General features: G+C 29.4%; 2 protein-coding genes across 3 annotated transcripts in view; one reads left to right on the top strand and one right to left on the bottom strand.

Moving 5' to 3' along the window:
* The window catches only part of LOC127277947 (peroxisome biogenesis factor 1), a 363,271-nt gene that overhangs the window by 150,040 nt on the left and 196,379 nt on the right, over positions 1-16,852 (bottom strand). The window lies entirely within an intron of this gene.
* The window catches only part of LOC127277956 (transcription factor Sox-19b-like), a 37,753-nt gene that overhangs the window by 5,446 nt on the left and 15,455 nt on the right, over positions 1-16,852 (top strand). The window contains exon 2 of the mRNA XM_051299418.1: positions 2,490-2,752. Within this exon, the coding sequence (XP_051155375.1) occupies positions 2,490-2,752 (263 nt within the window). The remainder of the gene's footprint in view (positions 1-2,489; positions 2,753-16,852) is intronic.

The following is a 16,852-nucleotide window of genomic DNA, read 5'->3' as shown; positions in this document are numbered from 1 at the left end:
TTTATACGACACATATGAATTTATTTATTTTTATTTTTTGACTTTCAGAGTAGAGGCTGACGCTAACAATAAATTAGCAATGACTTAAACGAACACTTTGCGAGTTTGTCTGGTACCAGTCGTGGTCATGAAGTTCAAAGGGGGTTAACACTTGACCACTGACAATTCATCACATTTACCTAACTAATTTAAATATGCACAAAAAGATCGTAATATTTTTATGGGCACAAAATTCATATGCTTATGTGTATGTTTTTCCACTTTTTGCATGAGAAAGAGAGAGAGAAAAAAAATCGTCTTTATTTATGCATTAGGGAAATTTTACCATATTGTCGAGTTCATTGTTGCAAACATTTGAAAGTACTAAAGTATTTACCTATACACTTTTTGTTCACTGTTGGAGATTTTTTTTTTTTACAAGTTTTAAAAAGTTTTAGTTTCTTTATTTTCACTAACTTTGGCTAAATTACCTTTTGTAAATTTTTATTTTTTATTTGATAAACTTTAGATTATACTTAACGACTCTGTATCGAAATTTTTTTTTTTTTTTTTTTAGACAAACAATTATAATAATTTTGCACAGAAATATATATTTTTTCTTCTAAATCGTTTGTACACTGACATATATTTATTGTGGAATTGAATATATGTAAATTATTGTCATAAAATAAGAGAAAAGGGACCTAAGAAGCAAAACATTATAGGTTATGTTTTGAAATTTTGAAGTGAAAACATTCAGTCAAGGTAAAACTATGGTAAACATAACCTATAATTCGTTTGCTTCCAAGGTCCCTTCCATTCAGAGCGCGTCACATATATATATATTCTTGATTTTAGCATAAAATTTTTTTTCATCTATTGTAATTTAGCAACTTTGAAAAAATTGTAAAATTATTTTTTTTTAAATATAAAATGTACAAAATAATTAAATCAATCATATTTAAAGTGAATGTATATATTGTTTTTAGAAAGAAAAAAATGTATTTTTAAATTATGTAATCATGTATTTTACAATATACGTAAGGAGGAGTGAATTTATTGTATCATAGGGTTATCGCATTATTTAGTGTTCCAAGCTGATCGATTGACACTAGAAATATGAAAGGAACAAAATTTTCCTCGAGGACAAGGGTCATGAACGCTCGGGTGCTTATTTCGTTTTCTGCGAATGACGTTTGAGACGTCGATTCGTGAGATCGCCCTGAGCTCTGTGCAAACACAATGAGACTGACATTGCTTTTTACTACTTGTCAATGTCAATGACTACTCGTAGTTGGTAGTGCCTTATTTATATACACCATATACTCCCGATATATATTAATACACGTATATATTATAATAATCAACATAAGAAAATTTGCAAAAACATTTTTTTTTTCCTTTAAAAATTTAAGTTAGTAAATTTTTTTTTACTAATTTGAATTAAAATTTTGATATAAATTACTCTCCTTGAATTAGTTCAAAAAAAAAAAAAAAATTGATATATTTAAATAGTACACTGAGAAAAAAGGTTTGAGCTGACAACCAAATATTTCATTTAATATATGTGCAACTAAAATTTTTTAGTTGACACAACTAAACTTTAGTTGACATCAACCAAAGTTTGGTTGAGACTACCAAATTTTTTTTCATTTTCTTATTTAGTCGTCTGAAACAAACTTTGGTTGTTGTCAACTAAAGTTTAGTTGTGTCAACCAAAAAATTTTAGTTGCACATATATTGAATGAAATATTTGGTTGTCAGCTCAAACCTTTTTTCTCAGTGTATAATATTTCTACTAATTTAGTTTAAAATAAGTAATTTTTATTTTTTAAACTAAAAAATTAGTTAAATTTTTTTTTACATGGAAAGGAATGAATTAGCTGTAGATGTTAACTGATTTTTTCAGTCAAAATTTGCTGCATCAATTTTTGGTACAGTTTGCTGTGGCAGCAAAAAATTCGCTACCACATCAAACTTTTTCTAATCATGAAGGTTATTTTAAAATAACTAAAATTTTTGCTAAACTAAAAAAAATATTTTTCTATGCAAATTATTACACGAAAACAAAGGAATTGCTTACAGATGCTATCGGATTTATTAAAATTAGTAGCCACAGCTAAATTCTTTGCTATGACAATGAAAAAGTTTGCTGTGATAAACAATATCAGTATTAATTTCTTAAAAAATTACTGTCACAGCAAATTTGTTCGCTGTCCCTATATTAGCTAACGTAATTTGATGTGACAGCAAATAATTCGCTGTCACAGCAAACTTTTTCTATGCCTGCTTAAGATTTTTGTCTAAAAAAATGTTTATATTTATTTTATTTTCAATTAATTCAGATTTAAAAAATAGTTTAATTTATTTTAGTAAAATTTTCAATAATTCAAATTGTTTTTTTTTTACTTTTTTCGAATTGAAATTGAATATTAAAAATTAATAAAAAAAAAAAAAAGAAAATAAAATTGTATATAATGAGTAATAATGAAGAAATTGAAAAATTTCAGAGCCGGCGGCAATATGTGCGACGGTGCCTTCTCGGAGACACTTCGTGGCATGCAGGGAATGTCGGGAGCCTCACCCCCAGGAAGTGCGGGTGTTGGACCAATGGGGGTTGGACTAGGCAGCCCATTGGGGGCGGCTAAGAAAATGCAGGTGGACCATATAAAAAGACCGATGAACGCTTTTATGGTATGGTCGCGACTTCAACGTAGAAAGATCGCCCACGAGAATCCAAAGATGCACAACAGCGAGATTTCAAAGAGACTCGGTAAGTGAATACTCTCTTTCTCTCTTCACACAGTTTCTTTTACATTTTATATTTGAAAAATGCACAAAATGCTCCTTGCATCTCTTCTCCTTTTTGCAAACACACAGACGTTTTCTTTACAATCGTTTCTTTTTCTTTAAATCTTTTTCAAAAATAAAATTTAAAAAAAAAAAAAAAAAAAACATGCACTTGTTAAGTAAAAACAAATTCTTTTTCACTTAAGAAGTAGAAAATATGAAAAATAAATAAGATAAATGTAAAATAGTCTTTGTATTTTATTAAATTAAAATTAACTTTTTTTCTACTATTTTCTAAATTTTTTTTTTCTTAATTGTATTATCAAATAAAATTGACTATTGAATAAGCTAAAAACTGTAAGGATAAAGTTACTTTCATTCATGGTTTCTAATTTCTAGTCAACATTTTATGTTATACGTTGTATACGTCTCTTAGCATAAAGGAAACGAAAAAGTCTTTTTCTTTTTTTTGGGGGGGGGGGAGAGCGGGAATTCAATCTGGTTATTGGTTGGTTCCGTCTACCACTGAATGCTAGAAACTTCCAGGAACTCTCGACAAGCTAAAATAGAACTTTTCTTGAAGTACAAGAAAAAGCGCTTTTTCAAACTAGTTGCCTCTTTCTTCATTTTTGAAAAATGAAGAAAACATCCTCTTTTCATTTATTAAAAAACAAAAAAAAACAAAATCTTTACAAATTTTAAAAATCAATTTAAAATTCCTAAATTCTAATATATTTTTTCATAAATGCGATAATAATTTTATTTAAAATTAAAAAACTATAAACTTTTTTGTACCTAGCTTTTCATGGAGGTATATCAGGAACGATTTAACAATTATAAAAGAATAGATGGCAATTTTTTTTTTTTGAAGAAAAATCGAAATAATTTTTTTCTTTTTACTTGTAAAGTGATTCATTTTCAAGACACGCGATGAACTGGCTGTTTTCCATCCCTCTCTCTCTCTCTCTCTCTTTATATATATGTATAGTCTTTTTTCATCGATCGTATAATATTTCCCTTTTTCTCCCTATCTTTCCGGGAATAATCCTTTTTGTCTCTCGTCCCCGAAATACCCCTGTGTGTGCATTGTTGCATCGCGTATATATAAAAAAAATGTGAAAAAGAAAAAAAAATGGAAAAATAGAAGAACACTGTGGGGTGGATGCATATACGCGAATGTTTGAACGTGTGTGTATGTGTGTATAAGCAGTGTGTGACATAAAAAACTAGAAACCGAAGAGACGAAAAGAAAAGGGGTAGAAAGTGGAGGTGGAGGAGAAGAAGAAGCTTTATATACGAAAGAAAAAGCAGCGAGCTTTCATCCTAATGAAGTATTTTTGCCGCTTACCGAAGCCTCTTCTCATCTTGTTTCCCAACTTTCGAACCTAAAGAAAACGACTTGCTCTCGTTGCGCGTATACGAAATCTAAAAACATCTAAAGACCCATCATTTTCTTTTATCTCAATATTTGTCAATTTTTCTTTTTCACGTATATGTACATACGTTAAATTTTTATATTGAATTTTCAAATTTATTTTTTGCTTTTTTATGATCTTTTCTTTCACTGATACTAAATTTTCAAAGTATATTATAATTTCATTCTAGATTATTGATATATGTTTCCACAAAAATTGTTTAAATTATGTTATTATTTATGTTGTTTTAATTAATTAATTAATAAATGAAGATTATAAGCCAAATTATAAATTTATAAATTGACAAACTGTGGTGTAAAATTAGCCTATAATTTATTTATTAAAATTGTTTAAATATTTAAAAATACGAATGTTTTTTCGTCATCTTTTCAAAGATATTTGCCAAAAACTTTCTTTTTACATCTAAATACTCCAAAATCAAGAAAAGAAAATTAAAAAAATTAATTTAAAAATATTATCTGTTTTTACTTCGATGAAAAAAGGGTTTGGTTTTGACAACAAAATATATTTGGTTGGTATACTTAAGCATAACCAACATACTTTCGTTGCCTCATTTTGTTGTTCAAACAAAATCCTTTTTTCAGTGTTCTTTTGTTATTTACAAACTATAAAATATATTTTTTTTTTAAATGATAAATTTTCTCTTCACAGTAAATTGTAAGTTCTCAAAATAAAATGAAACGCTTTCACAGAAAATTAAAAGGCATTAAAATAAGCTGCAACGCTTATTATTTTAATCTAATTTTGCTTATTTTAATCCATTTTCGTATTAAAATAAGCAAAATTGGATTAAAATAATAAGCGTTGCAGCTTATTTTAATGCCTTTTAATTTTCTGTATTTATTTTAATCCAATTTTAGATTATTTTAATTCAATTTGGCTTCAAAATAATAGTGTTGCATCTTATTTGAATAGCAATTTTCGATGTTCAAATTCATAAAAAGAATATGCTCATACATTTAGCAGAAGTATAGGAAAAATTTTTATGACCGTCGCTCTTAGGCGTGCAAAATAAATCGCACAAATATATGACACTAAGTTTCTTTAGAATCGTAGAAACAAAAACCAAGTGACAAAGGCTCAACACAAAACCTTTGCATACTGAAATCTCCCGTTCATTTTCACATATATATACATACACTTGTATCCATTCTTCCTGGCAATATTATTCGAAATTAAAAATAATCGCTCTCCCTGGACGTTGAGAAAAAATCATATATATTTTTCGAATCAAAGAAAAAACACAAGAAAAATTATAAACGGACAAATTTTTAAAAATCATAATCAGAAAATAAATGAAAAATAAAAAAATTTATAATTTATAATTTCAAAACTTATGGAAAATAATATTTCGGTAAAAATTAAATTTTCTATTATCAAATAACGTGTTCTCTAAATCTGAATCAGTCATATTTTTCTGATTAGCAGTAGAAATCTACTAATTGTCATAGCGAGAATTGAGCAACTGACAATTAGTAGAAATTTACTGATTCAATTAGTAAAATATCAATTACTGATGGAATCACACGGAAAAAAAGAAAAAGTAACTTTTACTACTTTAAAAGTAAAATTGGACCTGTCCGAAGTTTCTGCGCATCTCTGGCAACTTTTACTCCAAAAATAGTAAAATTTACTTCAGAAATAGTAAAAATTACTACGGAAACAGTAAAATTTACTACAGAAATAGTCAATTTTACTATTTTTCGAGTAAAAGTTGCCAGAGATGCGCAGAAACTTCGGACAGGTCCAATTTTACTTTTAAAGTAGTAAAAGTTACTTTATTCGTTTTTCCATTTTTCTCCGTGCAGTAATATAAATATATGGCGGCGGCCACAAAATCTACTGATTTAATAGTTAATTTTAAAGGTTATGTTATATACAAATTACTGATTTATATACACAGAAAATTAAAAGGCATTAAAATAAGTTAAGTTAATGTAAGTTATTTTTTATTGCTTGCATATTCACTAATTATATTAGTAAATTTCAAAAAATAATTGAAACTTCAGTTAAAATGAAAAGTACTGATTGATTTAGTAAAATTTCTACTGATTCAGATTTAGAGAGTGTAGGGTTTCGATGATGTAATTTGATTTGTTTCTGACGTCAAAGTCAAATTTAATGCAAGAAATTCATTTTTTGATTTGATTTTGACGTACAATTCAAATTTATTTCGAGGTCAAAATCAATTCAACAAATGAATTTCTAGAATTAAATTTGACTATGACGTCAAAATAAATTTGAATTTGAAGTCAAAATCAAATCAAAAAATGAATTTCTCGCATTAAATTTGACTTTGACGTCAAAATAAATTTGAAGTTGACGTCAGAATCAAATCAAATTACATAATCGACACCCAGACTAGAATATCTATATATATGTATTGATTGACTCTCTTTCCAATAATTTTTCTTGTGTGTTATCTTTTTTTTTTTTTTTTTTTTGCGATAGAAAAAAAATGCACAGTGTCGACGCTGCCATAGCTATTCTCGATGATCCCGCCTCTGATTTTCCCTCGCGCAACCCCGAACGTCACGGCCTCTGCTACCATCCATTAATTAACAGGCTTTGTACTTTTAAACGATGTTAAATAAACGGCATTGTCTGATGGCGAAAAGTCTGAAAAGCGCGGCAGCCATTATACTATGGAAAGCTCGGTTGGTCCCGAAAAGCATTGGCTGGGGTGGAGGGGAGAGGGGGGGGGGTGAGAGAGAAGAGAGTCAGTATTGCTTGAGAACATACCTACTAATACCGACGAAAGCCAACAGAGACCATTGTTCTAAACAAATACGATTCTACCCTCCGCACACCATCATCCAAACTCTCTTTCCCTTAAAACACCACTAAAAAAAAAAAAACCCTCTGAACAGCCACCTACAAAACCATAGCCAAACCTTTTCAAACGCGAGAGAAAACGTGTATCGATTCGATAAAGCCATAACGTAAATATAGAACTTGCACACTAGTTTCTGCTTTGGAAACATGTCGATTATTGTATCGAATGTAATATAAATTTTCTCACATTCATGTGCAACCAGGTGGTTCTTTTTCAGCTTTTACACAATAATATATATACAATTTAATAAATCTGGGGGTCAATTATGTAATATATCCTCAATATCAAGGTAATATTACATGTTTGATTCGTAATATAACGCTGTAATATTACCGTAATCTTACAGTGATCTTAAAATGTCCGCCTCAAGGTAATATTACCGGGAATATTACTGTAATATTAACGATAATATTACAGTAATATTACAGACTAATTTGAGTTATTCATAACGCATAAAAAACGTAAATATATTATAAGTCAATTTGGCTTGTTGGTAAAACTCTGGACTCGTGTGCTTTGAGTTCGGGGTTCGATTCCCTGGATGGGTAGATTTTTTTCGTAAAGAAATGTTCCCATAATATTACTGTAATATTCTCTTGTAATATTAACTTAATATTACGGTATAATATTACTCCAATATTACTGTAATATTACCTTAATATTAGCGCGTAATATTACAGTAACATTACCGGTAATATTACCTTGAGGCGGACATTTTAAGATCACTGTAAGATTACTGTAATATTACAACGTTATATTACGAATCTTACATGTAATATTACCTTAATATTGAGGTTATATTACGTGCTTCTTGGGCAGCTGATTCAAGCAGCGTATATACATTGATAATTAGCGCATATACACTATTTTATCAGTGTATATACGCTATTTGAATCATTTCAAATTTAGGGAGTATAATAGTAAAAAGTTAAATAGTTGTCGTTGACATTTTATTAGTAAGAGGAACTTACTTTATTAGTTAGTACCAAAAACTAATAAATATTGAAACAGATAACATTTAGTTAATTAATCATACTAATAAAATTTAAATAAGCTTACAAATAAAATAGGTAATTTGACAAATAAAATACTTACAACGGCAAATATTTATTTAATATCATTCAAATTCAAAAAAATATGTTTATTATATAAGGTTAATATAACTTTCTTGCTGTGTCAAGTAAGATATATAAACATATTTTTTGTATGATGCGAATAATAATAAATAAATTTTACAGGTTAGGTTTATTGGTTAAATTGTTATACTTACATTCAAAACGATCTACGTATTCTTTGAACCCCCACGAGATTAATAAATCCCACAAATCCATGGCACTTTTTTAACACTGAATAAAATAATTTATAATTTATATATAGAAATTGAATAATTATATATAAATTGTATAAGAATATAAACACAAATGACCACGTTTTCTCACGACATTGAGTGACGAGCATGAACGTGCTTCACAGTGTTGCCAACCGAATTGCTAACAACTGCCAACCACGTTTACCAAGAAAAAAAAATGGTAAACCCAACAATTCTGTTAGTTAAACTTTTGTATTGGTGCGGTAACTGGAATATTTCAAAATGATTTTAATTTATTTTGAGAAGCAATTGAATATTAATTACTAAAGGTGAATAAGATGTATAACTAGAAACACTTATCAAATACACTAATTCGAAGAAATGAAAATTTTTATCTGATAAAATTTTGATAAATACCTAAAATTTATTTGAATTAAATAAAACTATTTTTGTCTGAGAGCGTATAATAACTTTTTTATTTGTTTCAAATAAATAATTTAATTTAACACAAATATTTTTAATACAAATATTATAATTTAGTATAAATAAAATTTTATTTAGAGAAAATAAATTTTTTTATTTAAACCAAGTAAAATTTATTTAAAACAAATGAAAATTTATTTAATTCTGAGACAAATATATACCTTTTTCCAGGGATGTAGATTCTATTCATGTTCTGAATTAATAAATAAAAATGCCAACTATGTAACACAAAACTATAGATAATGGCAGTAAATTTAAAAATTATTGAAATAACATTTTTACTTTAGTAAAAAATTATATTAAAATTTAAACTATTTTTTAATATATTTTTAGAAATTGTATTTAAAAAGAATGGGAAACATATCAATATTCTTTAAATGTATATAACTTATTTTAAATATTTTCTCAATCATATTACAATGCCCTGCAATGATACCAATATAAGAATATTATATAATTTAGAACCTAACCTATAAATTAACAGTTTTTCTAGAGAAACCTCAGAAAATTCAAAATGAAACACTTTATTGATAGGACAATTTTATCTACTTAACAATAATAATAATAATAATAATAATAATAATAATAATAATTAATAGCAAAATGACTTTTTTATTCAAAAAGAAAATGTTATTTCTAAGATAAAAATATTATAAAAACTTTATACCTGAAGTTCCAAACGTTCAAATAAGTTTTCTATTTTTTTAAATTTAAATTTTATTTCAAAATATTGATTTCTGTATTCGAAAATAAAGTAATAATTTATTAAACACGTTTAATGTACTTTTTTTATTTTTAGTAATTTTTAAAAAATTTACAGATCAAAAAAAAAAAAATGATTTCGTTCATTTCATAACTTTAGCCTTAAATTTATTCAATAAAAACAATTCTATTCATTACACGGAAAATTTTTTGGTGTATCAGATGCACAATCTATGGTAGAACTATTGTACTATGGGTTAAGGACAACTGTTTTACTGATTTGGTGATTTGGACATATAGGTTGCACCAAACCGGGATAACTGATGTCCCTTTTTAAAGTACAAAAATTTTTAAACTAACCCGTACAACCGGTGCATCAAAATTTTTTCCGTGATACAAAAGTAAATTTTGCATGAAAATAATTCTTTTTTTCTAAATTGTTCATTTTTATAACTGATTTTTGAAGTATTCAATAAAATTCACTTCTTTTAAAATATAATCATTTTTAATAATTTTTTTTTCTTCTAATGCACTGTAATTTTGAAATTACACCAATAGCTTCCTCCACCTTGATTGATACACATACATTGAAATTATCTTTCTATATGTATATAATATAATCAACACCGGAAGCTGTATATATATATATATATATATATATATGCGTAAAAAATGTGATTCGCGTATTTCTCATTATCCCTCGAGAACACACGACGAATTACAGAAAGTGCTCGTCATAAAAAAAGAAGTACCCTTAAAAAAAAAAAAAATAAAAAAAAAACACGATTATGGATGAGAAATCATTTTTTCTTTTATTTGACGATTTTTCTCCTCATGGGATTCATATATATGTATATGCAGAGCTGTTAAGGGATGGTTTGAGCTTCTGATAGTGGAATCATGTTACACCACGGAATGTATAATCTCAAGCAGAAATACACATACACACACACACACACACATATATATATATATATATATTGTTGAAAATAATATTTCTATGTATTTTGAATATTGTGTTCTCCTTCATTTTCACTGGTTACCTATTAGCAATGTTGTAGCTGAGGAACCGTATTTTTATTACTCTTGCCACCCTCAAGATCCAGGTATGATTTGTAATTTAGTCTTTAAGAAACCTTCAGCTGAGTAACTGCGTTACTAAAGTTTCTTGTTTAAATCTGTGTACAAATTGTCACGAATACTTTTATATTTAAATAAATCTTACATATTTATTTAACCAATTTATAGTGTTTTATTCTGTGGAAAATATAACCCAACAGGTTATGGGCCCAGCACGCTTCCACTGCGCCAGACTATAAATTTGTGAAAAGTGTTTCAAGCTTGACAATCAGCGTGTACTAAAAGTGAAGTGTTTTTTGTTTAATTGGTGAAGTGTCTGAATAGCAAATTTCTCAAAATCATGTCTGATAAGGAAATTTTAGATTTTACAAAACTTGATGGGACGAATTACTCCATGTGGAAGTTTGGAGTTACTTTTCTTTTACAAGCAAAAGAACTCACAGGTTTTGTAAATGGCACAGAAGATGAACCAAATAAGGCAAACGCTTTAGAGGACTGGAAAAAGTGGATGAAGAAATCGTCACAAGCAGCTGTGATTTTAATTTCTTCAATAGAAAAGAAATTGCATCCACATTTAATTAATTGCACCAAACCTGATGAAATGTGGACGAAATTGAAAGATTTGTATGGCGATAGCAGTGTAGATGCTAAGCAAAATGCATGGGAACAATTTTATTCCTTTAAAATGACTGAAGGAGAAAATATGGCTATCCAAATTGAAAGATTGGAAACCATATGTAAAAGATTAAGTGATGCTGGAGAAACAGTCTCAGAAACAGCAATAATTTCTAAAATTATTAGCAGCTTACCAAACAGTTTTTCGCTCTTCCGGATCGCATGGGACTGTACTTCCGAAACGGAAAAGAAGAAATCTAATCTTATAGCTAGATTGATTAAAGAAGACAAGCGAAATTCTGAAATAAACGATAATGTGTCAGTGCTCGCGCTTCAAGTTCAAAAAACGTCCTTAAATAATAAAAAGAAAAAAAAGGTGAAGATTGAGGAATTGAAAAAACGAACAAAGTGTATGTTGTGTAAGGAAATTGGTCACTGGGTGCGCGAGTGTCCGAAAAAAAATGACAACAATAGTTCTGATAAAAGCAGTGAAAAAGTGACTAAGACAGCAACAGCATATATTTGTGACATTATTGCTCTTTATTCGAACACAAGTGATGAAGACAGAGATGTGTGGATTGCTGATTCTGGAGCTAGTATGCACATGACTTTTAGGAGTGATTTCTTTACATCAATCGACGAAACCATTGAAGATCATTTTGTTAAAGTAGCCGACGACAAGATTTTATCAGCAACTGGTAAGGGCACAATCATCATTGAAGAGGAAATAAATGGTATGTTACAAACAAGAGAACTCAAAAATGTACTGTTAGTTCCGGGTTTAAAGCGTAACCTATTTTCGATTGGTACAATAAGCAATAATAATTTTTCCTTTCACGCCTATAGGGAAAAATGCGAAATACGCGATGCGAATGGTGAGATATCATCCATTGGTGTTAAATATAAAACTTTGTATAGAATGTTATTTAACGTTAAATTGCCTATTGAATGTAATATTGTTAAATTAGAATCAGAAGCAATTAAATTGAAGCTTTGGCACGAACGAATGGGTCATGTTAATATTCGCGCAGTAAAGAATACTTGTGAGAATTTTAACATATGTAATTCAAAAAGTGCTAAATTAGATTTTTTCTGTGAAACATGTGTTATGGGCAAACAATCGCGTAAATCTCATTATGTTTCGAATAATGGAAAAAGGTATAAACCTGGTGAAAAGATTCATAGCGACGTTTGTGGGCCAATAAACGTAGAGTCTCCACGCGGTTCAAAATATTTTGTACTTTTTAAGGATGAATGCACAAGTTTTAGAAAGGTTTATTTTTTGCGACATAAATCTGAAGTTTTTGAGAAATTTCGAGAGTTTGAAGCATCTGTTTCAACACAGTTAGGACAAAAAATAAAAATATTTCGCTCAGATAATGGAAGAGAATATATTTCGGGTGAATTTACTGCATACCTGAAAGAAAATGGTATTGTACACGAATTGTCATCGCCTTATGTACACGAACAAAATGGTCGAGCTGAACGTGAGATTAGGACGATTGTGGAAAGTGCCAGAACTATGCTATTAGGAAAAAAGGTTGATAGTAAACTTTGGCCTGAGGCAATTAATACTGCATGCTACATCCAAAATAGAATTTTACAACAAGGAAGATCGAATACTCCCTATGAAGAATGGTTTGGCCATAAACCACAGGTAAAACACTTAAAAGTGTTTGGAGCTGACGCTTATTTGAATGTACCAAAGGAAAATAGAAGAAAATTTGACACAAAGAGCAAAAAGGTTATTTTCGTAGGTTATGATGGAGAGTCCTCGAACTATAGACTGTGGGATAATGAGAATCATAAAGTTTATATTAGCAGCGATGTAGACTTTAATGAAAATAATATTTATTCTGAAAATTCCGATAAAAATAAAACTTTTGAAATGGATATTGATTTTAATATTGATCAACAATCAGAAGATATTGAAAATGTTCCTATCAATGAAGATCCTTTGCAACAAATTAATGCAGAAGCACCTGTGGAAGAAAATGGAGAGCATCACAGAAGACAATTACGAGATCGAAGTCAAATACAAGCACCAGATCGATATGGAGTACCAGTTGCTTATTTCGCCGATACAATTCCTATGTCTTATCATGAAGCTATTGCAAGTGATAATGTACTAAATTGGAAGACAGCAATGGATGAGGAAATTCAAGCACTTGAAGAAAATAAGACATGGGTGTTGACTGAACTTCCACGAGGTAAACGTGCAATTGGTTGCAAGTGGGTTTACGCTACAAAAACGGATTCTTATGGAAATATCAAGAGATACAAAGCCAGGTTGGTAGCAAAAGGTTTTTCTCAACGTGAAGGCATTGATTACTTTGAAACGTTTTCACCGGTAGTCAGATATGAATCCATAAGAATACTTTTAGCAATTGCAGCAGATCGAGATTATGAAATAAAGAAATTTGACGTTAAGACAGCCTTCCTGTATGGTGAACTCGAAGAAGAAATTTATCTACAACAGCCTCCTGGATACATCAAAGAAGATGATAGTGATTCTGTTTACAAACTCCAACGAAGCTTATATGGTTTAAAGCAATCTCCAAGATGTTGGAATAAAAAGTTTGTTAATTTTCTCCAAAGATTTGACTTCAACAATATTGAAAGTGATAAGTGTGTTTTTGTAGGAAAAGTAGAAGGATTCACCGTGTATTTAGCTCTTTATGTGGATGATGGCCTTTTAATATGTGAAAACATGTGTGCAATAAATGAAGTGCTTAACGTTTTGAAAAATTATTTCAAAATTACTGTTGATGATGCGTGTGATTTTGTAGGCTTAGAAATAGAGCGAGATCGTAAAAATAAGTCTTTGAAAATTACTCAAAAAGGTTATATTAGAAAAATTTTAGAGAAGTTTAATATGAAGGATGCAAAATGTAGTAGTATACCTGCTGAGCCGGGTTTATACCTTTGTAAACCGACCATAAATAAAGACGACACTGAATTTGCGATTATTCCTTACCGCGAAGTAATAGGGTCTCTTTTATTTGCAGCTAGACTTAGTCGACCTGACATTGAATTTGCTGTTAATTATGCCAGCCAATTTCTTGATTGTTACGGTAAACAACATTGGGAATTTATAAAGAAAATTTTGCGTTACTTGAAAGGAACAATAAACTATGGTATAATATTTGGAAACAGTGGGAGCTTAGGTTCGTTAATTGGTTATACTGATTCTGACTATGCTGGGTGCCTTGATACACGAAAATCAAGAAGTGGCTTTGTTTTTATGTTGAATGGAGCACCTGTATCGTGGTCTAGTAAGCGTCAAAGTATAGTTTCTTTGTCTACGGCAGAATCTGAGTATGTAGCCTTATGTTATGGTTCAAAAGAAGCAGTTTGGTTGCGTTGTTTTTTAAACGAATTAAATGTAAAATGTGAAACAGTAAAAATTCTTGTTGACAATCAAGCAGCTATAAAATTGTCGGCGAATTCCGAACATCATAAACGAACAAAACACATTGATGTACGTTTTCATTTCATACGCGATATGATTGATAAGAAACAAATTGAAATTGAATATGTTCAATCGAAAGATCAACTAGCTGACATATTTACTAAACCAATAGCAAAACAGCAATTTTGTTTCTTAAGAACACAATTACGTATATCAGGTCATTAAAAATAAGTGGGAGTGTTGAAAATAATATTTCTATGTATTTTGAATATTGTGTTCTCCTTCATTTTCACTGGTTACCTATTAGCAATGTTGTAGCTGAGGAACCGTATTTTTATTACTCTTGCCACCCTCAAGATCCAGGTATGATTTGTAATTTAGTCTTTAAGAAACCTTCAGCTGAGTAACTGCGTTACTAAAGTTTCTTGTTTAAATCTGTGTACAAATTGTCACGAATACTTTTATATTTAAATAAATCTTACATATTTATTTAACCAATTTATAGTGTTTTATTCTGTGGAAAATATAACCCAACATATATATATAATGCATTGTTTCTACGTGCGCAAATTCTGATTCTCTAGTGTAAACGAGAAACAATGTAAAAAAACGAGTGGAAGTCCTGACAACTGTGGCATAAAAGTAGATCGTATTCTTTCCCGAGATTTCAAATCTTTTGTTACATTTTGCGCGCCTTTCATGATGTTTAAAAAAAAAGAGAAAAAAAAGATCACGGTCATTCATAATACACGAAGCTTCCATTAGAAAAGACACAAAACTCTCTCGAGTCGTAAATGAAATGGTTTTGCAACGTCAAGACGACGAAAATAAAAACCGAACCCCGCTTAAAAAGCTTCCTTTTTTATTATTATTATTTTTTTTTTTAATGAATACCTCGGTTGGGAATAAAAAGGGAAAATAGAATTATTATATTTTCTTGTTTATATGTTTTCTGAAAAAAAAATTGTGTCACTGCGAATAATCGTTTTTCATCAAAATTACTATTGTCCACATTACTTTTGTTGTTGGTGTTGTTGTTGTTGTACGTGTGAAACGCGCAAACAGAAGAGAAAGAATATTTCTTTTATAGTTTTTATTCCATCAGCTACTGGAAAATTGGTTCCAAAATATATGTCTTTTGTATAGAACAAATTTCAATTTTTTTTTTTGCTTTTGCTCGATCGGTACTGCCAAATTAAATAGTAGCGCTAAATTTGAAAAAAAATTATGAAAGTAATTAATATTTCGATGGATAATAAATCATATTTTTTACTTAAAAATTACTAAATATTCGTACTGGTAAAGAAAATCTTTCTGAAATATTAGAAAAATTAATTGTAATTCAAAATCACTTTATAAATGATGCCAACCAACAAATTTGAAATTCCGATCAACTTTATTTTCTCTCTAAATCTGAATTAGTAAAAATGTTTACTAATTTGAATTAGTGACTCACGTTTTGCTTCTCAATTAGTAAAATTTTACTAATTATTAATAACTTTTACTAACAGTTAGTAAAATTTAACTAATTTTAAAGCAAAAAGTGAGTCACTAATTTAAAAATTAGTAAACATTTTTACTAATTCAGATTTAGAGAGTTGAGTAACATGAAGTTTGTCGCTTACTCATAATTCAATATATCCAACTCAAAATGAGTCAAAGTTTTTTCAGTGGCAACAAAATTATTCGCTATTAAACTTCTTTTTCTCCGTGTATAGAAAAGAGAAAGAAAATAATTTTTAAAAATTAAATTGTAATTTTTTCCAAATGAAAATAAGACTTCTGAGAAAACTATAGGGATATTTTCTCGAAATATCATAATATATAGTGTGTAGAACAACTAAAGTGAAGAAAGGGCAATGGGAAGTGGAATGGAAAGCAAGAAGAGAGGGGGAGTTGGACGATTTTGATTTTAGAGACGTTGTATACGGGCACCGACGACGTCGTAGGCTTTTGTTACGTTCGACGGTACTTCCTTTGTTTCTATTGTTTCACAACATGGTACAGGAGTCTGGGTAACGTTTCTGTACACAGTAGTATAGTTGAGTTCTCTCTGTTCTGTGTTCTGTTCCGTTACGTTGAGACGCGAGTTTCAGGTTGGTTCCGCTCGTCGCTAGATGCCAGACTTCTCGCTTTTGTTTTCAGCGCTTCACAACAAGTGGTAATTAATTCTTGGGGAAACAATCGGTCCACGGAACTCACGGTGCCTG

The sequence above is a fragment of the Leptopilina boulardi genome, unplaced genomic scaffold (assembly GCF_019393585.1).
Source record: "Leptopilina boulardi isolate dan_hultmark-lab unplaced genomic scaffold, ZJU_Lbou_2.1 LbouV2_193, whole genome shotgun sequence".
In the NCBI taxonomy this organism is placed as follows: Eukaryota; Metazoa; Arthropoda; class Insecta; order Hymenoptera; family Figitidae; genus Leptopilina; species Leptopilina boulardi.
The sequence above is the reverse complement of the archived record's forward strand: the minus strand, read 5'-3'. Positions and strand labels throughout refer to the sequence as shown.